The sequence below is a fragment of the Nelumbo lutea genome, chromosome 7 (genome assembly GCF_056320005.1).
Source record: "Nelumbo lutea isolate HS-2025 chromosome 7, American lotus-T2T, whole genome shotgun sequence".
Classification (NCBI taxonomy): Eukaryota; Viridiplantae; Streptophyta; class Magnoliopsida; order Proteales; family Nelumbonaceae; genus Nelumbo; species Nelumbo lutea.
The window spans coordinates 31,507,451-31,532,341 of NC_142690.1; the positions used below are offsets into that span (position 1 = coordinate 31,507,451).

Consider the following 24,891-nt stretch of genomic DNA (forward strand, 5'->3'; position numbering starts at 1 on the left):
ACTAATTTCAGAAACGAGAAGAAGGGGTGACACCTATTGCTGTTCCTATTTATCCTTCTTGGTTTGGCTTAGCTTACTTCTTGAGGAACCTTAAACAAGCCATAAAGGAATTGGGGTCCTTGAGTTGGTTATTCCAAATTTTGGGTGATCCAAGTGCCCATTGAACTCATGGCAGCACAAAGAAGTTCTCTCTTTGTACCAACTCTTACATCAATTTATGAGAAAGACTCCTATGGTGGTCATTATGTTAGGGTCTAGGCCAAATGAATGGGTTAAGCTTGGATACAAATTTGGTCAATTGGGTCCAGACAGAAGATCGCATCTAACAGTTGGATCACCGAGTGGCGATGCTGAACTAATGTCCTTAAGAGTCCTTTTTGTTAAGCGGTTGAAGGGATTTGGGTTCAAGGCTGGATTGTCCCAACTCGATCTTTGTGTTGAGATCAGTCGTGACTTAATTGTTGTGAAGGTAGATTTCAGATTCCCCCTTTGGAATAAATGGCTCTACGGGTCTAAAATAAGATGCAGATCCTCACTCTTAGGTGTTGGCTACTGATTTGAGCAAAGTGTAGGGAAGAGAGAGTTGTGTTTTAAATTGAAAACAAATAGTTAGATTAATTCACACCTGCATAGGAGGTAGCATCCTTGGGATAACTTGATTTGACTTCAATAAGTTGAACTTTGTTTCACTATCTTTTTAAGATAAAATGTTGTTACTAGACTTCCCTCTTCTTGTAGTTTCTTTAATAAATTGAGGATTTGAAATTAGTTTGGTTATGAGCATTTGGTTAGCTTCCTTTATGCCAATTCAAGTATGTTTCTCAATGTATATCAATCTGATTGAAACTAAAGGCATGCACTATCTAACAACTCCCATTTGCACTTAGGTCCAATTGGGTATTAGGCTCAGTCTCATATTATTCAAATGTCCTTCAAACACTTTTTGTTTCAGTGACTTAATAAATGGGTCTGCCACATTTTTCAATGATGCTACCTTATGAATTTGAATGTCTCATTTACCAACAATCACCCGTATAATGTGATACTTCCTCTCTATGTGCTTTGACTTCGAGTGGGTTATTGGTTCATTGGATTGAGCAATGTCTTTAGTATTGTCACACAATAGTAAAATGGGTGATGTGCTAGGTGGTACAACTCCTAGTTCTTAGATGAATTTCTTTATCCAAACTGCTTCCTTAGCAGCCTCACTTACGGCAATGTACTCAGTCTTGGTCGTGGAGTCTACTATGAACTCTTGTTTGTTACTTCTCCAACTGACCACATAGGATCCCAACATAAAGATATATCCAAATATATACTTTCTATCATTTATGTTAGGCTAAAAGTTTATATCTATATAACCAACCATTTGTAGTGAACTTCCACCGAAGACAAGACAATAGGCTTTAGTCCTTTATAGGTATTTTAATATGTTCTTCACAGTTGTCATGTACTCTTATTCTGGTTTGGATTAATATCTACTTAATACTAATAATCTTAGTAATGTCAAGTCGGGTGCACAACATAGCATACATGATACTCCCTATGGCAAAGGCATAGGGAACCTTTCTCATGTCCTTTATCTCCTCAGGGTCTTAGGTGACATTCCTTTAGAGAGAGTAACTCCATGTTTGAAATGAATGAATCCCTTATTGAAATCCTGATTTTGTATTCATTAGGGTAGCCTACAAATAGGCAATGACTGGTTTTGGACTTCAGTTTGTTTGTAGTTATCCTTTTAATGTGTGTTGAACAACCCCATACCTTAAAGTGTCTAACACTTAGATTCTTGGCAGTCTAAATCTCATAATGAATCTTAGGAATTGACTTAGTCGAAATCCAGTTTAACACATAGATCATAGTCCCTAAAGTGTGCACCCAAAAGGATATGTAACATTGAGTGGACGATGAGTGATTGGATCATATTTAATAAAATCTTATTTCTTCTCTCTAATACACCGTTTAATTATCGTGTAGCCGGAGGAGACAGTTGTGATATAACCCCATTATCATTTAATTAGTCCTTGAATTTGTTAGAGAGATATTCACCTCCTTGATCTAATTGAAGGAATTTAATTTGTCTCCCTAACCGTTTATCAAGTTCATGTTAGAATTCTTTGAACTTTTAAAAAGACTCAAACTTATGTCTCATTAGGCACACACACCCAATTTGTCTCCTTCCAAAGTGTAACCTTTCGCAACTAGTCGATCTTTATAGGTATCAATCCTTCCATCAAAGCCTTTCTTCTTCTTGTAGGTCCATTTGCAACCAGTTGCTTTTACCCTAGGGGGTGGGTCTACCAGAGTTCACACTCTGTTAGTATTCGTTGAGTCCATCTCGAATTTTATGGCATCTACCCATTTTAAGGAGTTTATGTCTACATAACTTCTCTATAAGTCAATGGATCTTCCTCATTATCTATGGCTTCCACCAAGTAGCTTTCTTGATCATAACTGAAACATATATAAGGTTTAGGTACCCAAGTAGATCTTCTAGGTTAGGTATTGATATGTAGAATTTGTGGGTTATCTCCCACTACCCCTGATCCCACTTCATGAAGAATAACTTCATAACGATGATTGCTTAGGATGCAGTCATCTTCTAAGACATTTTGTTCTCTTGGACCATAAAAGAGATATCCAATGGAGTCTTTAGGGTAGAGTACAAATAGGTGACGACTAATTTTGGATTCCAGTTTATCTACACTTGTCTTTTTGACGTGTATTGGACAACCCCACACTTTAAATTGTCTGACACTTGATATCTGCCACTCCAAAACTCGTATGGAGTCTTAGGAACCGACTTGTTTCAACAAGTAGATCACAGCCTTTAATGCATGTCCCCAAAAGTATATAGATAACTCTAAGTGGACAATGAGTAACTGAACCATATTAAGTTTGATTTATTCTCTGATACACCGTTTAATTGTGGTATAGCAATAAGAAACAATTGAAGGGTTTTGATTTGTCTCACCAACTTTTTCTCAACTTCATGTCTAAATTCTTTAAACTTTTTAAATGATTCAAACTTATGTCTCATTAGGTATACATAGTCATATCAAAAATAGCCATCAATAAATGTTATAAAATATGAATATTAATTATGTGTATTAACATTTAAAGGACTACATACATCCGTACGTATAACGTCATGTGTGTTTGTACTTCTTTCAATCATACAGGCTTACATGTAAATGGCTTCTTGGTCTTCTTGTCTTAGATCACTTTTTACCAATCTTGTAATTCATTCTATGTTTATATGGTCAAATTAGTAATGTCATAGGCACGTGAGATTAACAATTTCTCGTGTTCTTTTGTAACCAGTAGCTCATCCCTAGCCCTCAACTCCTTAGCCCTCTAGTCTCTCTCCTTTCTCTAGCTTGGCCAAAAGTTCTTCAATCCAAACTTGACACTCCTCAAGCCAAGTTTGTCGTTCCTTGATCTAGGCATTTAACTCACTGATGTAGGTTCGCTGCTCATCGATCTGGGCCTGTTGCTTCGACACCTACATCAAGGCTATGTGATGCCCAATGACCACAGGTCAGGGTCTTCTCCATAAGGGCTTTATTGACCTCGGCAATGTACCCCTCTTCGATTAGGGAAATGCCCTTAATCCGCTCCAAGTGACTACTGCCTCGTTGGAAGATCCCCTGGGCAAGCATTGGCTTGAAATAAAATGTCAAGGTCAAACACCGAGGGAAGAAGGAAAGGAAAAACATAGGATCTGAACCTTTACCTTCATTATATACTTGAAGATATGGGTGCCAAGGACTGCTAAGGGAAGGTTCCGAAATTCTTCCCAAGACGTGGGCAGAACAAAGCTCCAACTCAGCTCGCAGGTAATCGTGTGGTTATGGACATTGCCGTCGCGATGCACCGACCACTTGTGATCTCAGATCGGCGTTTTCTCGGGGTCACATACACGTTCCCCTCACCTCGAACTGTCAAGAACCTAGCTCCTTCTGATGTTATGGAAGATGGGGGGGCTTAGGGAACTTGGGTACCACGGGCTACAGACATTGACACCTCTTCTATTTGAAGAACTCCCAAGGGAGGAGCCTGCTTGTAATGTGTCTTCTGCTCGGGGTGACACTTGACTGAGTGTAGGCTCTCGAAGACCCTAATGTTGATTAGAGCCCGTGCACGTGACCAACCAAGGCAGCCCCCACAACCATTATGAATGCATTCACGGAGAGCTGCCCAAGAATAATCCTAAGATAATTCAGGACATCGGTAATCATGTACGAGAGAGGGAACCTCAATCCTGCCTCATAGTCTTGCTTGTACACGCAGACCTTGTTCTCACTGTGGGGAGCCTAAACCGGTAAGCCTCAGAGACCCCATACAAAAGTTGGATCGTTTGTAGGTCAACAAGGGTTGAGTGAGTAGGAGTGAATGGGTCGGAGTCTAAATCGAGCTGGTCAACAAGCCTCGGAGGAGGTCGAGTTGGGAAGCTCTTCCTACTCCATTTGGATGACCCTATCCACTTCTCTAAAGTCCCAATGTAGCAGAGAGCGAGACATGGAAACTTAAGATGAAAATGAACTTGAGAGGAGAGGCTCACCCAGGACATAGAGAAAAAGACCAAAGACCAAAGAGAAATTGATCTATGACTCGAGATGCTTAAAAGTGACAAGCTCTCTGGCCTCAGAAGTGAGACCCTTTAAAACGATTGGAATATGAAATGGACCCCCATTTGCCTCCCTATTTATAGGCAGCGATGGTAGGCCGGCCACCAACGGGCATGATTACCTACATCCAACTGTTGGGGTTCATGACGGTTGGGTTTTTCGAGAACCAAAATCATTTTAGCGTGTGGAGTCCATACATGGATTGAAACGACGCTTTGCGTTCATACAGATTGATGGATTTCAAAAAATTCCCACAATGGATCGCCCGGAAAGAACCGCCTCTCAAGTACTTCCTTCCCGAAGTGACATCCAATAGAATTTAGACACATGACAATTCTAAGAGCATCCATGCCTCTACCTATGAGCTCCCAATGCGGTCGACTAACGCCACCTCGGTCCCACAGAACCTACCTTGGATACCTAAGGTCCACCTCACTCTAATACAGCTTGATGATGGTGAGTTGGGTTCATCTTAGGGGACCTGGTTACTGTTTTGACCAAACCATTGGCCTGTCAAGTGGTAGCTCAGTGTACAACCCGAGTTAGATCGATGAGAAATTACACTTCACCAAGGCGAGCTGCACCAGAAGAAGCACACCCGAGTTCCACCACGTGTACATGGAGTGGCCATTTGGCAGCCCCACCTGAGAACACCATCATTGTGCATGGCTATAACGTCAATCATTGGGCCTCGAGCTTCCTCCATGCATCAATTACATGGCGTGTGAGTCACCTGTATGTGTTCCACTTCAGTTGGTGTCCAGGTGTCATGTCAAGCCTTTAGATGCCCAACATCTCTCTGACACGTATCCCTTTGGCACAAGACCTGAAAGCCTATTTAAAGATTAGTTTTGTGTTTACTAGATACTTTTGGCCTCATTAATTATTAGCTTTACCACCCGGATAACTCAGCCCTTACAGAGTCCCAAGCCCGGGATTTCACCCCGAACCCTTTGACCTTGTCTTCTTTTATAAGAACCCTCTAACCTCCAAACTGATCCCGACACAGTCAACGATTTTTTATCTTCATCACAACCCATGGCAAGATGGGTGCTTAGACTCGAGCTAAAGTTGCCCAATGAAGTAATGACTCAACGAGGGCAAATAGAGTTTTGAAGTTGAGGGATAGTTTAAGTAATTACTAGAGCCAAAATAAAATAAAGTAAATAAAAAATTTCAAACCATTGAATCTCAACATATTCGCATATGGAAAAGGATATGAACACGTAACACTTACATGGAGATTTACATTTGTGACACATCCCGCTCAATAGTGTAAGGCGTTAATCTAATCCATATTCTATTTCACAACGCGCAACTGTAATTAGGGTTGTAATCGATTAGATGTGGATTGGATTCAACAAAATCTAAATCCAATCCTATTGAAAACCTGCATTTGAATCTGATTCAAAATCCAATCAAATTTGAAAACCTCAAATTCGAATTTGAATCGTCATGGACTTGTGCTTTAATTTTTTTAAATACAAAAAATAAAAGTTAATGGCTTTTCAACTTTATTATATAATAAATTACTGTAAATATAATACTTAATTTATTAAATATATAAATTCATAAATAATATAAGATATAAAAAATATATTTTTGTAATTTTAAATATAATTTAATTAAAATAAAAAAATATTATAATATAATAAAATCGAATGGAGTCAAATTCGAATCCAATTCAATTACATAAATACATCATCCGTATTCGAGATAATTGGATCGGATGTTGGGGTCCGGCCACGGATTTTCAGGTTATCACTGGGTAGAGATGTGGGAAACTGGGAATAGCTAGTGGGTAGCAAGACCGAGCCCCTTCTAAGATTATTTGCATTACGAGAGAAATAACAAATATCTTCTTCCATCTCAACCAACCTCTTTTCAACCACATTTACGGCCTTTGAGCCTTTGAGGGTCCACCTTAGTGAAATTATTAATTGTGACACAAACTGACACATGGTCAAACCATCACGATCAACATTTCTGTAATTTCACTACTGAAGAAAACAATCAATCATTAACTTTATAAAGCAATCGGATCCTTGTTGAAAAGAAGAGGGGAATAAGAATTGATGGCAAATGTTGCAACACCATGGTAAGATGAGATCTTCATCCTTCTTGCTTTCAACACCCCCATCCTTCTTGCTTTATTTATATTCAGTCAACACCATTGCAAGTAAATATGCAGTGAAGTTTATCTCAAGGAAAACGATACATACAAGATTTCAAGTTGTATGTCAAGGAATTCATGTTGCCTTCTTGGTGCCAAAGAGTAAGCTATATGAGTAAGTGTTTCCCTTTTTGGCAGCAGCTTCTACTCTGTTCTTGCCAACCTGAAAGACAATTAAATCAACATTAGGATCTTGGATATAATTCCGAAGAGTAGTTAATGCAAAATATAATGTGCAAGGAAACATTAAGAACTTCCACAAATAATAGTCTATGGAGTGCCAACGAATGACTGAATGACTGAATTAAGAACTTCCACAATTAAGAACCCTAGATGCACGATAAACCATTCTTGTACCCCAAGGCATGATGCACAACACAAGAGAGCACACTACTTGCTCAACCAAGGACGTTTTTCAAATGTTGACAGAACCAGTATATACATCTTTCATATCAGATTTCAGTATATACACTAAAGCAGGAAAATATGCCTCTTGCATTGTATATCTTGAACTTGTAGTCATTCTGGCAAGAGATTGATCATCTAGATATGGTCTAGTGGAAATGTGAGGATGCCAATACTCAGGCAATTAGTTGAGAAGAATCATATACTTAAGTTCCTTCCTGAACTTAGTGTACAACATTACTAGATGATCTATTTTGACATGTTGTGATGTCTCATTGACTCGAGCATACTCTCTTGTGCATGGTTAATAGAATAGAAAGAAGCAAGGATTAAAATATCAGTATTGAGAATCATATCGGACAGCTTGGATACAGATATGCTTTGGAAGCACATGGATACGACAAAAGATATGAAAATGCTTGCATATGCTAGGGAAATGCATACAGATCATATAAATAAATTAATATCAATAAATTTCAAGCTGAATTAACTAAGAATGAGGTATAAATACATGAGAAATGTACACTTTAATAGGTTCTATGAAGAGAAACATTACAATCAACAAAACCAAGACTCTGGAAGATGTACATATCATACAATAATTATCACTCTATTTCAGTTTTTATAATTATAATTTTCAATTTTTATTATTTTTTGGAAAAAATACTATTTAGTATTTTTATATAAATAATCTCTATTTTTAAAATGATAAATATGTTTTATTTTTAACATACAATTGTTTATTTAACATATAATTCTAAAATAAAACATATAAATAATTTAAGGTAGATAAAATAAATTATTTTTATACTTTTCAGTTTGTATTAAAATTTTGGGGAAAATTAACTCCTAAATTATTTATTTCAGTTTTATAATTATAATTTACAATTTTTATTAATTTTTTGGGAAATTTTATTTATTTAGTATTTTTATATAAATAATAACTCCATCTTTTCAAATAATAAATATGTTTTCATTTTTAACATATAATTTATATGTAAAATAAAATATATAAATCATTTTATATAAATATAATAAATTAATTTTATATTTTCAGTTCTAATTAAAATTTTGGCAAAAATTAAATCTTAAATCAAGGTTTGAATATGTCATCAAATTAGGGTTCGATATGCCTTAATATCGGCGAGTATCAGGCATTGTATCCACCGATACACTATGATACACACCGATACAGTGGAGTATCGTGCTGATATGCATGACTGGCAGCATACACAGAGTTGTAGTGTATCCTGTGCCGGTGAGCATGGGTACAGATACAATACACCCCATATCTGGTGTATCCTATCGATACTTTAATCCTTGGGAAGATGGTGATGATGGTGCAATCTAAGATTTTTCTGCATATACCGCTTCAATTAACCAGAAGGAGGTTTAATGTGATAATTACAAAAGCCTAAATATACACGGGATTTTTGCTGGAGGTTGAAAAAACATTTGAAGAGTGCTCAATACAGAAACAACAGAAAGGGAAATGCTAATCTTGTTACCACATCTAAAGAGGATTCTAGTGCTACTCTTACTACTTTTTTGCCTTTACCATCTGATTTACCATTGTCATAGCTCGTTTCTGGTTGCTATGGAACCTAGGGAATAACCATAGAGATTCATGGTTTTTTATTTAAATCCCATCGCCCAAGCAACGCCCAGGCGCCCCCTTGTTGCCCAGCCTTGCCTTAGTGCCTTGATAACTATGGTCAGTACATGCATTGACTTAGAGATACACGTGTTGTAGCAATGAAGAGAGTTCTTGCCTACTTTAGGGAGAAACCTGGGCGAGGTGTATTCTCTAGTCATGGACACATGAGGATAAAAGGTTTTATTGATTCAAACTGGACAGGATTGACGACAAGAATTCTATACCAGGTTATCGTATCCTTGTTTCTTGAAGGAGCAAGAAACAGATAGTTGTTGCCCATTCTAGTGTAGAGGTAGAATATTGAGCTATAGTCAATGGAGCATCAAACATGTGAGTTTAAGCCTTACTAGAGTTAGGGGTTACTTGTGGTACATACACGTATGATGTTATACTGTGATAACCATCTATTAAAATAGCTCACAACTTAGTATAGCATGACAGAACTAAACACATTGAGGTTACTAAACATGTTATCAAAGAGGGGGTGGTTTCAAGAGAAGTTTGCCTTCCTTATGTAGACACTGACAAGAAATTGGTTGATGTCTTCACCAAAGGAATTAATAAAGCTAAGCTTGATCACTGAATAGGCAAGATGGGCACGATTGATCCCTACACTCAGCTTGGGGGGAGTGTTGACAGATCAAACTGATATATATAAAAGTTAGTGGGATCTCACATCGAGGCCCGAGGTTGGTTTGCTCTTCACATCATTCATTTCTTTATCTCCTTCTCTATCTCTCTATAAAAACTGCTCGTAACTTCTTTCTCTTATTTTTCTTTGATTTATCCTTGATTACTTTTTTAATCATTACCTTTATAGAAATTGAAAAACCAAGAGAGTATGAGATGATGCTTGAAATTTTCTAAACAATAATGAAGCATTAAATGAACTTTTAGCTTTGGTTGGTTAAAACACATAGAAATGCCAATGAAACATCCTAGAGGAAATTTTGGACTCGCAATAATAACAACAGATGCAACTTAAAACACAAACAAAATCAGAAGCAGCATAAGAAAAGAAAACTAGAGGACCTATACCAATGAAGTTGACACATGCATGACTGTATGTAAAAGTTGTATGATATGGTGACAAGAGTACTGTGCTGAATAAATAGACAAAATATGTGATACCATACTATAAATCTTTAGTTGCAGACAATGTTTTAAAACACGGAGGCGTGACGCAAGGCATTCTACTACCTAGAGGTGTGAGGCGTAGTTCAGAACGCAAGAGGCGTAAGCCTCCTGAACACAAGGAGGCGTAAGCCTCCTTAAGAGGAGGGGGGTTAGGAGGAGGATGAAAAGGAAGGGGGATCTCAATTTTTCTTTATTTTTAATAAAAATCTTTTATATTAAGAAGAATAAAAATGCATAACATTAGTTGAAAGGGGCAGGGGGCAAACCACTTTCTTTCCCCTTATCTTTTCTTCCCTTCCCTTTCCTTTCCTTTTCTCTTTTTTTCTTCTCTTTCTTTTTCTTTCCCTTCTCTTTTTTTTTTTTTTCCTTTCCTTTCCTTCCCTTTTTTCTTTTTTCTTTTTCTTTCTGTCTTTTTATATCAGATGTGCATGAGGCGCATGAGGCGTACGCCTCTAGCAAGCCTCATGAAAAAAGCACAAGAGGTGTACGCCTCAGAGGTGTCAGCGCCTCTGGCTTACGCCTCAGGGCGTTTTGGGAGTGCCTTGCCTAGAGGCATGCCTCCAGGCGTACGCCTCCCACGCCTTTTAAAACACTGGTTGCAGAAGCATAAAGATAGAATATTATAAAAAATAAATATGCAGGCCTCCACTGGGATACACTTTTTGCACCTTGAACTTCAGCTGATGGGCACACCCAAGTGCAAAAGGTCTGTACTATTGGCAATATCAAGATAAGGTGCAATAGTTGCACCTTGCTGCACTTTAGCATCTAGAAGCACCTCATGCACTGTTCACAACACTTCCTTTCTATGTGGGTCATATAGGATTTAATCCAGATTGCTCAATGCAGTTCATATTTTTGTGAAGCTATAGCCCATACATGGAATCCTCAATAGACAAACTTAATCATCAACACCATTTCAAACCATTTATATTCATTTACATGTAGCAATCACAGCATGGCAACACTATCCAACTTATGGTCGTTGAATTATGGATAATATACAGAAAGTGGGTAACCATTAAAGTAATACAAGCATATATTTGGGACACATGGAGAAAGAAGAAAGCAGCTCAAAGTCAGACATTTTAGTCCATTACTGCAAATGAATTCAAAATCCTATTTACATGGTCAAGTTTACTAGTTATGATATCTTAGTGTCTCACAGGGTAGTAACGCTTTTGCATGTATGATATGGACACACATGTTGATGTTTATCTAGCAACAGGTAGTACCTTGTCCATGAGCCAGTAGCCAATTGTTGGCATGTACTGCACCAAGTACATAACAGCAAGCACAGGCTGTGAAGCAGAGAAAAAATGTAAGAGTTAAAGGTTAAATCAGGAAATTTGAAAAATATAATTCCTAAATTTAAGAAAAACGAAGATAAGAAAGTAATTAATTTTAACAAGCATATTTTTTCTCCAATGTTGCTTTTCATTTTTATTTCAGCTTTTTCTGAACACAAACTTCATTTAACAATGGAAAGGATAGCTTAGGGATTGCTCAATATTTTGAATTGTTTACCTGACTTATGCAATGCTGATGTCATAATTGATGTATTTAAAAATTGTAAAAGTAAAAATGTAAGTTAAAAAATTCAACAGGACATTGAGCATGTAGGTGAGGCACTCATCACTTCGTGGGCTGAAATGAATGAAAAAATGAAAGAAAAATATTTTCACACATATTATAAGAGGCAACTATTGGCAATAGATGAACTTAAAACAAGGGTCATTAACTGTGACTGATTACCTTAACTGATTTGAGGACTTGTCTATGAAATGTGATATAAGAATAGAACAATGGGTGACTCTCACTAAGTTCATTAATGGATTGAGTCCTTAACTAGAAAGGAAAATGAATCTGCATTCTCCTGACACCATAGAAGAGGCTTACCATTAGGCCTGTAATTAGATCAGATTCACCTAAATTCAAGTTCAACCCACAAGGAATTAATGGCATCCAAATCCAATCAGATGTGCATCCGAGTTCGAATCCGATTGGATTTTTCGGATTTTGAATTCCATCCAACTCTGATGTACATATTTTAGGCCCAATATAAAATTATCTTGTTCAGAAGCCCAATTATGTACTAAATATACACAAAAGACTTTAAATTTTTTTATTCAAAACAACTCTTAAAAGTTCAATGAAAACAAAGGTTTAAAGATATTATACATAATATATTATATATAACATATTAATATATATATATATATAAATATATATATCTGAGTGGGATTTTTATCGGAACGGATAGGGGTAAACCCAAATCCGATCCGATTTTCAATCAAATTCTACTTGCCCCATCTGAATCTGATCCAAAATTGTATATGGCTCATCCGAATCCAAGATAATCAAATCGGATGTCTGATTGAGCTGCGGAGAGACCCAAAAGTTTTCTAATTCGAGATTTCAGATTATGAACAATGCAACTGACCATATGAGCCAAAATTAGAAATTTCGAATTTGTCAATTTTAGGTGAATCCAACCAGAATCTGAAATTGTATATAGCTGATTCAATCAAATGCATAGTTCATAATCCTAGATATTCTACTTGCCCTATCCAAAAGTTTTCTACCTTTCAACATATCTTCCCAAGATAGACAGACCCAAGCACCCAAATTCATGTCCAAGTCAATGTCTTTTTGAAGGACAAATAAGCCTACACAATCAAAACCAACGATGTCTAGTCATAGTAACAATCCTATTCAAAGAACCAACACTAACACTACTAGTTCACAACAAAAAAAGGTCTTACATTAAATATTTTAATTGCCATGGTAAAGAACATGTTGCTTCACATTGTCCTAACTGAACTTTCACCACATGCACAAACGTAGAAGAATCTTTTGAGGGTGAAAATGTCGATCAAATTGTTGAGTCTTTAAAGGAACCCTCTGAGCCTGAATTTGAAGATGGCCAAGGTTGAGTTGACTACCACCTTAATGTTATGAGGTGCATTCTGTCCATTCCTGAAACAGATGATTGGAGGCTCACTAGAATTTTTCAAGCTTATTTTAAATGTGGGGATGTGTGCAAAGTTGTCATTAATGCAGGCAGTTTCATGAATGTGGTGTTCAAATTTTCCATAGCAAGAATGAAACTCAAACCTGAACCAAACCACACCTACAACCATATAGAGTAGCTAGGGTAGATAAGACTTCTCTACCCATAATTGATAGGTGTTTGGTTCCTATCCAGATTGGTGGTTATTTAGATAAGATCTAGTGCAATGTTCCCCCTATGGATGTCGCTCATGTCTTATTGGGGAATCCATGGTTATATGATATGAATGTTACCCATTGCGAACAACCAAATGAATACATCATCAAGAACAATGGGGAATCTATCCTTGTGAAACCAGCTAAACCATCCAAGAAGGATATATCCAAAAAGAAAGTGTTCCCCATCGGCCCATCAAAAAGAAAACCTTTGCATATTCTAACTCAGAAAGAATTTGTTTATAACAATTTACTCAACCGATCAACTGGTAAAACACCTTTTCAGATTGTCCATGAGTTTACCCTTCGTATACCTGTACACCTGTTGACATTGTTCCCTTACCTCCAAATTCCCATTCTTCTGCTTCTACTGATTCTTGTGCCCAACCTATCTGTGATTTGCATACTAGTATAAGACAAAAAATTTCTTTAAGTAATGAGAACTATAAACTTGTTGCAAATACACATCGCAAAAATAAGGAATTCAATGAGGGAGATTATGTCATGGTTCACATGCATCTTGAGCATTACCTAAAGAATTCCTTCAAAACATTATATACGCCCAAGCCAATGGCCCATTCTGCATCATCTGAAAGATAGGACCTAATGCATATGAACTTGACTTACCTTCAAACATGGTAATTAGTTCAACTGTCAATGTGGAGGTTTTATTTCCTTACCGATGCACCTTCGAGCCTCTTACTCTATCTGTAGGTGTGCCCACAACCAAAACTACTTCCCCTTCAGTACACGTACCCATTTTGCTTGAGTTCAGTCTTCACATGTCGAGAAAATCGAGAGTATTCTTCAAGATGAGATTCTCACTTCCAAACTAGGTGGTTATCAGTCTTATCTTGTCAAATGAAAAGGTCATCCCAAGACCAATGCTACTTGGATTTCAGAAGAGTAACTTCGTCACCTAGATCTAGATCTATTGGAGATCACATTGAGACTGATGTGCCCCAATGTTTCACACACATTAGGCACAAGCCGAGCCTTTTCACGAGCTACTCGAGCTTGGCTCGCTAAATACTCGAAATTGGTTCACAAGTAATTGAATTCAAGTTGAGCTCGACTTGAGTTGGTTGGTTGGTCAAGTCGAGTTTGAGCTTCACAATACCCGATCTCAAACCAAGTTCGCAATCCTAATCAAGCTTATAATAAAATATTGTTTATATATATATATATATATATATATATATATATATATATATATATATATATTTGCGTTTATAATATAAATATATATTAATTTTTCGACACTAACTTATTTATAATATAAATAAATAGATTTACAATTAAGTGTCATAATATTTTTTATTTATACTATTTATAATACTAATTTGTCTATAATTTTTTAATATATATTCAAGTTTCCTAATATATTTTTATTCTTTATTTTTTTAATGTGTATAATATTATTTTATTTATTATTTTTAATACTAATTTATTTATAATCAACTCAAGTCGAGTCGAGATCAAGTAGCTCATAAGTATCGAGTCAAGTTTCGAGCTCTAAGTTTAGGACTTGTCAAAAACAAGCTCGAGCAAACTAATACTCTTCTCAACTCGACTACTCGATTAGACCCCTAGTTTAGGGCATGTTTTGCTTAATGTAGGATTTGGGTTCATTTGTAAAGTTTCTTTTTTGTTGGGTCCATTTGTAATGTTTCATTGTAGTAGGGGATTACTTGTGACTTTCAATTTTAAGTTTCTTATAAAGCTTAACATTATGTATTAAAGTTATGTTATATTTTAGAGGAATAAAAATTTTTGAATTCTTCTCTTCTCCAACTTGTCGCTACTATACCGCTTCTCTTCTTCCTATTGTTTTGTTTCTTCCTCTTTCTTCTTCTAACAGGCGTTGTTGCATCATATTGTATAGAGCAGAGTGTTGGGCACTTGACAAATAGCATGTCCCCAAATGAGTGGAAAAAATGTAAATGCTTAGATGGATGAGTGGAAAAACTAAAAATGACAAGGTTAGAAATATGTCATATGAAGAAACCTACGAGTAGCTCCAATAGGTGATAAAATGAGAAAAAGTAGAATGAGATTGTTTGTTCACAAGTATAGAAGACCATCTACAGCACCCATTAAAAGAAGTGATCTTTTACAAGTTAAAGGGTTAAGAGACCTTAGGGCCAAATTGAAAAGGACTTGGGTGGAAGTAGGGGTGTTCAAATTCAGTTGATAAACCAAAAACCGAACCAAACCAAACTGAATAAGCTAATTTGGTTCAGTTAATTCAGCTATCAGTTCAGTTCGGTTTATTTAAAAAAAAATCGGTTTTCGGTTTCGGTTCGGTTTGACTGAAATTTTCAACTGAACTGAACCGAAAACCAAATTAATGTTGTTATTTAGTTAAGTAAATTAAACATTAATGTTTTATTTAATACTTTATGCTAATTAATTATTATATTTCCCAATGAACAATTAATAATAGTTAATTAAAAGCTAGACTCATTATTAATTGTTTAGTAGTCATTAATTGTTCATTAATCATTAATTATTTTTGAAAATGGCCAATTCTGCAATTCCCCATTGGCATAGGCTTTGGACCTATTCTAGCATTTAATTAATAATAGCTAATTAATTAAAACCATTGGGCTTTGGGGTCATTTTAACTTTTAATTAATAACAGTTAATAGTTAATTAATTAAAACCATTGGGTTTTGGGGCCATTTTAACTTTTCATTAATAACACTTATTAAATGCTTGTCATTTATGTGGAACTAGGATCCAACCAAACCGAATTCGGTTAGGGTCGGTTTGGTTCTAAAATATAATTCGGTTCGGTTTGGTTAGAGGAAATGGTAAAACCGAATAGTCGGTTAGGTCCTCGGTTTGAACCAAACCGAACCGACCGATTGTACACCCCTAGGTGGAAGTAGTAAGAAATAATTTAAACACCCATAATTTAACAATGGATATGTGTAATATGCATAATCATATAATGTATACATGATAGTATTAATTATATACATATATTCAAAATATATAATTATATTCTGAATATAACATATACATTTTTTATTTTATTTCTAATTTTTTTTACTAAAAATTAAGATTTGAGATCAATAAAGGCATTTTTTTGGCAAAATAGTGGAGCAAGGCACCTTTGCCTCCTTGGAATGTGTAGACCACAAAAAAGCTACCCAGAATCAAAAAACAATCGCCCCAATCGAACAATCGAACGCAAAGTAATGGCCTGTAGAAGTTAGTATAGAAGTTAAAAAAAATGAATAAACTGGCCAGTTTTATGAAACCTAGACCAGTTCACTGGTTCCCTAGTTGGAATGGTCAGTTGCCGGTTATGACCAGTTTTTTCACCACTGGTTTTTAGAATCTGACCAAATCGGTCGGTGGACCGGTTCAGAGATTTTTCAGTCAAACTGTCCAATCTGGCCCAATTCTCTGAACACTGATTCAGACACCTTTTTTTCTATGAATAACAGCAAATATTCAGACGCCAATTTTGTGGGTCAAATAGGTACCAAAAACTAAACTATTCCACAGAGATACAGAATTAGTTGGCTCTCCAATAGAGCCAACTATCCAGACACAGATACACAAATGGGAGGTAAACCAAACAGTAGCAGTAAACTTTCCAATAGAGCCAACTATCAGTAACGGCACAATTTCTTAAGAATAAGAAACTTTAATTACAAGAGAGGGGGAGGTAAACTTTATTCACTCCCCCATTTTAGAAAAACAAAGGATACAAAATTAGAAATGAGCCCAAAAGAAAGATCCCCTATTCACCCCTTGCTCGGCTAACCCATGTATTTCACCTCAATGTCCCTAGTCAACCAATTAAATTTTTTCTTTTCACTGTTGTAGTTCCAGATACCAGAGTTATCTTCCTTCAGTCATCTCACCACCACCTCTGAGTCACCTTCAAAAACCACTTTTCTTAGGTTCAACTCCCTTGCTCTTTGTGCACCTTCTAGAGCCGCAAGGATCTCAGCCCTAAGAGAGTCTCCTTCTCCAATAGGGCCTCAGAACATGGGCCATGGCTGTAATAAGTCCTTCTTCATCCTTGACCACTATACCAGAGAGCCATGGGTTCCTTAAACTACTGCCATCAAAATTCAGTTTCATGAATCCAGGGGGGAGAGGTCCAAGAGGGAGAAGAAACCGTATTAACCTGGACAGAATTAGTTATCTCTAACCAATTTCTCAGCAAGTCGTCCAAGGAGAAAACTGTGAATAGGTTTAGAGATTTCAGCCAGTGATCCACCGTTAGGTGTATCAACTCCATTACATTCTCAATGGTTCTTTCCTTTTCTGAGAAGGAATGTGAGTTTCTTTCTTCCCAGATAGACCAGCAGACTGCAGTCCTAATACATCTCCACATAATTCTCCCTCTTTTTAAAGGCCAACTAAAGTAAGGAGAGAAGAGGCTTTACACATTCAAGGGAGGGGTCCAGCTGCACCCAAAAAGGGAGAAAACCCATTCTCAAATAGTTCTAGCAAACAGGCAAGAAATCAATAGGTGGCAACCAGTTTCCCCTTCAACTTTGCAAAGAATACACCTATGTGGAGAGGTTTACAAAGAAGTCAATCCTGCTGAAGAGGAATTATTTATCTATAGATGGGAGAATAAACCTAATTAGAGCAACTCAAGCAAACCTACCAATCTACTTCCTGTCCACCTTTAAAATTCCAGCTGGAACAGCAGGATAGTTAGAAAAATTATGAGGGATTTTCTCTGGGAGCTTGGGGATAAAAAGAGGGATCACCTAGTAAAGTACGTCAGAAAAACAAAGGAAAAGGGAGGTCTAGGATTGAGGAACTTAGTTCATAGAAATATTTCTCTGTTAGGAAAGTGGCTTAGGAGGTTTCCATTGGAAAGAGATGGGTTGTGGAACAAGGTTATAAAAAGCATTCACAAACTAATGAACAATGGCTGGGGATGCAAAAGTAGCTCCCACATCATCCTCGAGCTCTCCATGGAAAGCAATACAAGAGGTATATCCATTCCTTTTAATCTCATTAGATTTGATATGGGTTGTGGTTCTAGGGTGCTATTTTGGGAAGATCTTTGGTTGGATGATATTCCTTTTTTATCTCTTTTCCCAAAGCTTTATTTAGTTTCTGACTACACGTTACAAGCTACATCAAATTTTGTCACTTTTTCTCACTCCGGACTGAGTTGGGATCTTGGTTTCAAAAGGGGTTTAAGGGATAATGAATGTGAGTCCCTTAGTTGTTTGCTAGACAAACTTAAGCTAGCCTTCTTGGTTCAATCTTTGGACGACACTAGAGTTTGGTCTACTTCATCTGATGGTACCTTTACTTGTACTTCTTTTTTTAATACTCTTGTTGGGGAAAGAATTTCCCGGTGAAAGAGATTTGGAGCAAGCCCATTCCACCAAAAATTCAAGATCTATGCTGGGAGGTTTTTCTTAGGAAGGTGAACATTTGTGACATGCTTCAAAAGAGGAGGCTAAATAAATGCCTCTCCCCTCATATATGTTTTCTTTGCTTTGCAGATGGTGAAACCCTATCCCATTTACTGATCCATTAGCCTTTTGTGCTCTTTGTTTGGGAGTCTTTGTTCTCTCTTTGGTTGCAAGTGGAGTACTCCCATGGATGTAGTAAGCCTCTTCAACCCAAACTTTCTAAGGCAAACAACAAAAAGAGGAAGAATTATGGGGAAATCAGTTCAGGCACGGTAGTATGAACTGCTTTAGAGGAAAGTAATGCAAGAATTCTCAACGAGAAATACAGGTCAAATGAACAACTAGTGGAGGCCATAACGATAAAAGTTGCACATTGGGTAAACATACTTGAGCTCTTTCAAAGTTTCTCAATTAAAGATATAATAAGAAAGTGGATTGAAGTGGCACACACTTCTGAAAATAAAGAAAGGTGATGGAGTGGAAGCCCCCAACTCTCAACAAAATCAAGCTGAATTTTGATGGGAGCTCTATTGAAATCCCAGGATTGGCACGCATTGGTGGTGTGTTTAGAGACTCCTCAAGTTAAGTATTGGCTATGTATTCAGCATGGTTTAAAATGTCCATCATTTCCCTAATATTTCCACAACATATTTCCATTTCCATGGGTAGCGATACAAAATTTTACTAGAATCAACATATTCCCCAATGAACACTACCAACACTATGTGGAGTACAAGAGATAGCTTCAACGACAAATTTCTATCTCCACTTCTATGGGTAGTAGTATGAAATTTTTACCGGAATCGACATATTCCCTAGTGAACACTACCAGCACTATCCAGAGTACAAGAGATAGTATTATAACATAAGTTGGTGACAATATTGTAATTATATGGAGTAACAATGTTATTGCATGCCTAACTTACATGATTACCACTTTGAGCTAGCTCAATATTTGTTTTAAACAAGAAACATGAAGTTAAATATTAGTCTTTGTTTGTGTAATAGATTATTTGATTGATCTATTATAACCATTTACATTTTCTATGAGTTCAAATTTTGCTTTAACTCATTCTATCATGAAACTTTGAATCTTAAGATTCACAGGACAACTTCAGAACATAATCTTTTTTTGATAATTGAACTTCAGACAACAATGTTTTATCTATAGCCTTAGTTTCTTAGCTTTGTTTAATGATTTGGATCCAGATAATAATTTAAAAAGGTGTGCTTATACTTCTTTTATCATTTTATAAAATATCATTCTATATTTTTGCATATTTTATGTAATCATTCATGGAGAGAGAGAGAGACGAGAGAGAGAGAGAAGAGAAGAGAAGAGGAGAGAAAAGAGGAGAAGACCAAGATATGATTGAGAGACACGGACCAAAAAACTATTCTGGTTGCCGCCAATTTAGTTATTTATATTAACTTAATATAAAAGGAATGAGAGATTACAAGTATGCCCCTAGCAGCACTCCCTAGTAACAAAATAATAAAAAAGAAAGAAACTAATTGGCTGATGACACACTAACAACAACTATAAAATAACAATTAAATAATCCTCACAACACTCTCCATCAAGTTGGGCTGAATATATCTATCATGCCCAGCTTGTCACACTCATTGTGTCGCGAGTATGGAAGTCCTTTTGTGAGGACATCAGCGAGTTGTTCCTTGGAGTTGACACAAGGGATGCAAATTTCTCTTTTTTCCAATTTTTCCCTTATGAAGTGTTTGTCCACCTCAATGTGCTTGGTCCTCTCATGTAGGACAGGGTTGCTAGCGATGTTTATGGCTGCCTTGTTGTCACAATAAAGAGACATAGGATTATGAACAACAACTCCAAGCTCCCCTAGAAGATTTTTTAGCCAAAGGACTTCAGCCACCCCATGTGCCATAGCTCTATATTCAGCTTCAACACTTGACCTTGCTACCACACTTTGTTTCTTGCTTTTCTAGGTCACTAGGTTTCCTCCCACAAAAGTGCAATACCCACTTGTGGACTTTCTATCATCCACAGTACTGCCCAATCAGCATCTGTAAAGACTTCCACCTTTAGGTGATTATGTTTACTGAATAGTAGACATGTTCCGAGATACTTTTTTAAGTATCTAAGAACTCCATGTGTGGTTTCTGTTATGGGCTCGCGAATAGGATCTCGTCACGGGTCGGTCCACGAGGGAAACCCTCTATTTTCCCTTGTTCCTCCCTGCTCTTGATGAACCTATCTAGGCGCCCTAATGGTGATTTGTTCAAGAGATCACCTAACTCTCCTTTACTCTCTTTCTTGACTGAATATTCAATATCCTCGTTCAATAATGGTGTCTCCTTAAATAGGAGATTACAAGAGTCCTAATCTTAGGGAGTCTCCTTGCTGAATAGGGAGACTTCCAATTCTATCTTGCTAAGGATAAGATAAGCTAATCCTAATCTGATAATAAGATAAACTAATCCTAATCTGATAACTTACTAACAAGATAAGATAAGAACAATAGAATAAGATAAGAACAAGCAAGATGATCTAATCTAATATGATGGTGGGTCAGGTTCCTATTGCTGCCGGCAGCGATGGTACGTCTTTCCGAGGAATTCGTCCATAACATTACTCCTCTCTTGGACTACGAGCTTGTCCTCAAGCTCGAACTCTGGATATGTGGCTTGGAACTCTGTCAATGGGATCCATGTGGCTTCGGCCGATGGTAAGCTACACCATTTCACCAAGACTTCAAAACTCCTTGATTGAAACGAGAGTGGATGACAGCTTTAGGTTGAGGAATCAGTTTGCCATCTTGTAGGGGTGGCAGGGAGGGGACTTGGTCCGGAGGAACACCCGTAGATGGTTTCAGTAAGGCGATGTGGAAGACATCATGAATCCGGTTGGTCTCTAGCAGTTCAAGCCGGTAGGCCACACTGCCAATCCATCGTAGAACCTTGAAGGGCCCATAGGACTTAGGGCCCAGTTTCGGGGCAACTATACTAGGACTAGTAATAGCTGCTCGGAGAAGCTGTTGTTGCTGTTGTTGATCATGTTGTTGCTTCTGCTGCTGCTGTTGTTGCTGTTGTTGGTTGTCTAGCTGTTGTGGCTGAGGGTGTTGCTGCTGCTGTGGACCAAGAATAGTCTGCTGCTGCTGTTGTTTGTCGGACGGCTCCGTCAAGTCTGGTCGGAGGCTGTTTGTGGTTACAGCCCCTTCTGGATTCCTCTCCCTGTTAGAGAAATACGATTCCAACAAGCGTCGCAACTCTCGAACGTCGTCTTTGACCTCACGAACCTCCTTGCTAGTTTCTACGAGCCTATGCTCCAGTTCGTGGACCCTAGATGATAACTGCTGCAGATCTCCCATGACAACCTGGCTCTGATACCAGAATGTTATGGGCCCGCGAATAGGATCTCGTCACGGGTCGGTCCACGGGGGAAACCCTCTGTTTTCCCTTGTTCCTCCCTGCTCTTGATGAACCTATCTAGGCGCCCTAATGGTGATTTGTTCAAGAGATCACCTAAGTCATCCCCAAGTACAGCAGGCTGGAATTCCCGTCGTACAACGGCAACAGAGACCCCTTAGGCTGGCTGTATCGCTGGGAGCAGTTTTTTCGGAATCAACAGACAGATGACCGGGATAAGGTAAATCGTTCTATATTGCTAGAAGAGGATCGTGTTAAAGCAAAAATAGAACGTGCTAAGGCACCAGTAGATTTCACTACATTGCAGCTTCACAATTTGATGTATGAGAAAATTCATTTTGGGAAAGCCATAAAGGTGCGCAAAGATTTCAAGTCAAAGTATCCGGATATTAAACTTGTGCCTGAGGAAGAGTTTTTCAGTTCAGCCCCTCAAGATATTAAGGGATCTGTACTACCAAAAGACAGTGCACATGACCTGATGCTAAGGCGGCTTAATTTTGAGCTTTTCCGGCGAAAAGAACTCTGCAAACTTCATGAGAAATTGGAGCAACACAAGAAAAGCCTTATGGAGACCATTGCACACCGAAAGAAGTTCCTTTCAAGTCTCCCAAAATCTCTGAAGAAAGCATCCTTGCTTGTCCAACCCCAACTAGGGGTTCTGCATACAAAGAAATAATGGCAGCATAATTTAGCAGAATTACTGTCACCTCCACTCTATGTAATTTACAGCAAGGCTGTAAAGGAAGCCATGTGCTTTCTGATGGATCCTCGGCTTGGAAAGAAGCTAAGTTATGTCCAGTTTCCACAGAGGTTCGATGGTATTGATCGTCACGATAGATACACTAATCACAATATAGTGTTCCTTGATATCAACAAGAAAGGCTTGGATGGGATCCAAGGACCAGTCTACGTTGGAACTGGTTGTGTCTTGAACAGGCAGGCATTGTATGGCTATGACCCACCAGTGTCTGAAAAGAGACCAAAGATGACTTGTGATTGTTGGCCTTCTTGGTGTTGCTGTTGTTATGGTGGATCAAGGAAAAAGTTGAAATCAAAGAAGGGAGAAAGAAGTTTGTTTGGAGGATTTGACAGCAAGAAGACGAAAGTGATGGCAAAGGACTATTCCAAGAAAGGCTCTGCCCCTATCCTTGATCTTGAAGAGATTGAAGAAGGGCTTGAAGGATACGATGAGCTAGAGAAATCATCTCTCATGTCTCAGAAAAACTTTGAGAAGAGGTTTGGACAATCACCTGTCTTCATTGCTTCAACACTTATGGAAGAAGGTGGTCTTCCTGAGGGTACCAACAACACAACCCTCATTAAGGAGGCTATTCATGTTATTAGCTGTGGCTATGAAGAGAAAACTGAATGGGGAAAAGAGCTTGGATGGATTTATGGCTTAGTCACAGAAGACATATTGACAGGGTTCAAGATGCACTGCAGAGGATGGAAGTCAGTGTATTGTGTTCCTAAACTAGCTGCATTTAAAGGTTCAGCTCCTATAAATCTTTCAAATCGTCTGCACCAAGTTCTCAGGTGGGCTCTTGGATCAGTTGAGATATTCCTTAGTCGGCATTGCCCTCTATGGTATGGCTATGATGGAAAACTAAAATGGTTAGAGAGGTTGGCCTATACTAACACCATTGTTTACCCTTTAACTTCCATTCCTTTGCTTGCCTACTGCATCATTCCTGTTGTCTGTCTTCTCACTGGAAAGTTCATCATTCCCACTCTGAATAATCTTGCTAGCATATGGTTCATTGCCCTCTTCCTGTCCATCATAGCCACTGGTGTGCTTGAGCTCCGATGGAGTGGTGTTAGTATTCAGGATTGGTGGTGCAATAAACAATTATGGGTGATAGGAGGTGTCTCAGCTCATCTTTTTGCCGTCTTCCAAGGCCTTCTTAAAGTTCTTGCAGGAGTTGACACCAACTTCACTGTAACTTCAAAGGCTGCAGATGATACAGAGTTTGGGGAACTGTACCTCTTCAAATGGACTACACGTCTCATTCCTCCTACAACACTGATTATCTTATGGTTGGAGTTGTTTCTGGAATATCGGATGCCATTAACAATGGTTATGGCTCATGGGGCCCCCTATTTGGGATTGATGGCTCTCAAGAAGGACCTCAGAACAACATCTTATGCAACTTGTTTCCTGATGATACTGGTACTGAGTTTCCCCATCAATCAGCTAAGCTCTTTGTTGGTGCTGCTGTTAAAGTCTTGGTAGAATGGTGTAATTTACCATCGGCCGAAGCCACATGGCTCCCATTGGCAGAGTTCCCAGGCCACATATCCAACTTTCGAGCTTGAGGACAAGCTCATAGTCTAGGAGGGAGTAATGTTATGGACGCCTTCCTCGGAAAGACGTAACATCGCCGCCAGCAGCAACAGGCCCCGGGCCCACCGCCAGCAGCAGTAAGGATTCAGTGATGCTCATCCTACCCAGTTCAGCAACAGCAGCCTTATCTAGATTAGATTAGCTCATTTTGCTTGTTCTTATCTTATTCTATTGTTCTTATCTTATCTTGTTAGTAAGTTATTAGATTGGATTAGTTTATCTTGTTATCAGATTAGGATTAGTTTATCTTATTATCATATTAGGATTAGCTTATCTATTCCTTAGCAAGATAAAATTGGAAGTCTCCCTATTCAGCAAGAAGACTCCCTAAGATTAGGACTCTTGTAATCTCCTATTTAAGGAGCTGCTATCAGTCAATAAAGATATCGAATATTCAGTTAAAGAAGTGAGTTAGGAGAGTTGGTGATCTCTTGAACAAATCACCAAAGGCACCAAGATAGGTTCATCAAGAAGGGACAAGGGAAAACAGGAGGTTTTCCCCGTGG

General features: G+C 37.9%; 1 protein-coding gene, 1 long non-coding RNA gene and 1 pseudogene across 12 annotated transcripts in view; 1 reads left to right on the top strand and 2 right to left on the bottom strand.

Moving 5' to 3' along the window:
* Nucleotides 1–3,079: 3,079 nt before the first annotated feature.
* On the bottom strand, nt 3,080–4,681 carry LOC148845978 (uncharacterized). 2 transcript variants are annotated; one of them, XR_016102481.1, is made up of 2 exons: nt 3,737–4,681; nt 3,080–3,650 (listed from the first exon to the last, which is right to left on the bottom strand). It is a non-coding gene; the product is annotated as an uncharacterized LOC148845978 (long non-coding RNA). The 2 variants fall into 2 exon arrangements; XR_016102482.1 differs by having other exon boundaries at nt 3,080–3,665; nt 3,737–4,007.
* Nucleotides 4,682–6,591: 1,910 nt separating this feature from the next.
* Nucleotides 6,592–24,891, bottom strand: part of LOC148845979 (NAD(P)-binding Rossmann-fold superfamily protein) — a 70,559-nt gene continuing 52,259 nt past the window's right edge. For 6 of the 10 annotated variants that reach the window (XM_088953637.1, XM_088953638.1, XM_088953636.1 and 3 more), the window contains 2 exons: nt 11,239–11,304; nt 6,592–6,967 (listed from right to left, as the gene is read on the bottom strand). In XM_088953637.1, the coding sequence (XP_088809763.1) occupies nt 6,881–6,967; nt 11,239–11,304 (153 nt within the window). In that variant the 3' untranslated portion in view covers nt 6,592–6,880. Of the gene's footprint in view, nt 6,968–11,238; nt 11,305–12,588; nt 12,673–12,768; nt 12,983–24,891 lie in introns of all 10 variants that reach the window. The other 4 variants (XR_016101976.1, XR_016101975.1, XR_016101973.1 and 1 more) reach the window with 2 other exon arrangements.
* Nucleotides 18,140–24,357, top strand: LOC148845980 (cellulose synthase A catalytic subunit 4 [UDP-forming] pseudogene; annotated as a pseudogene).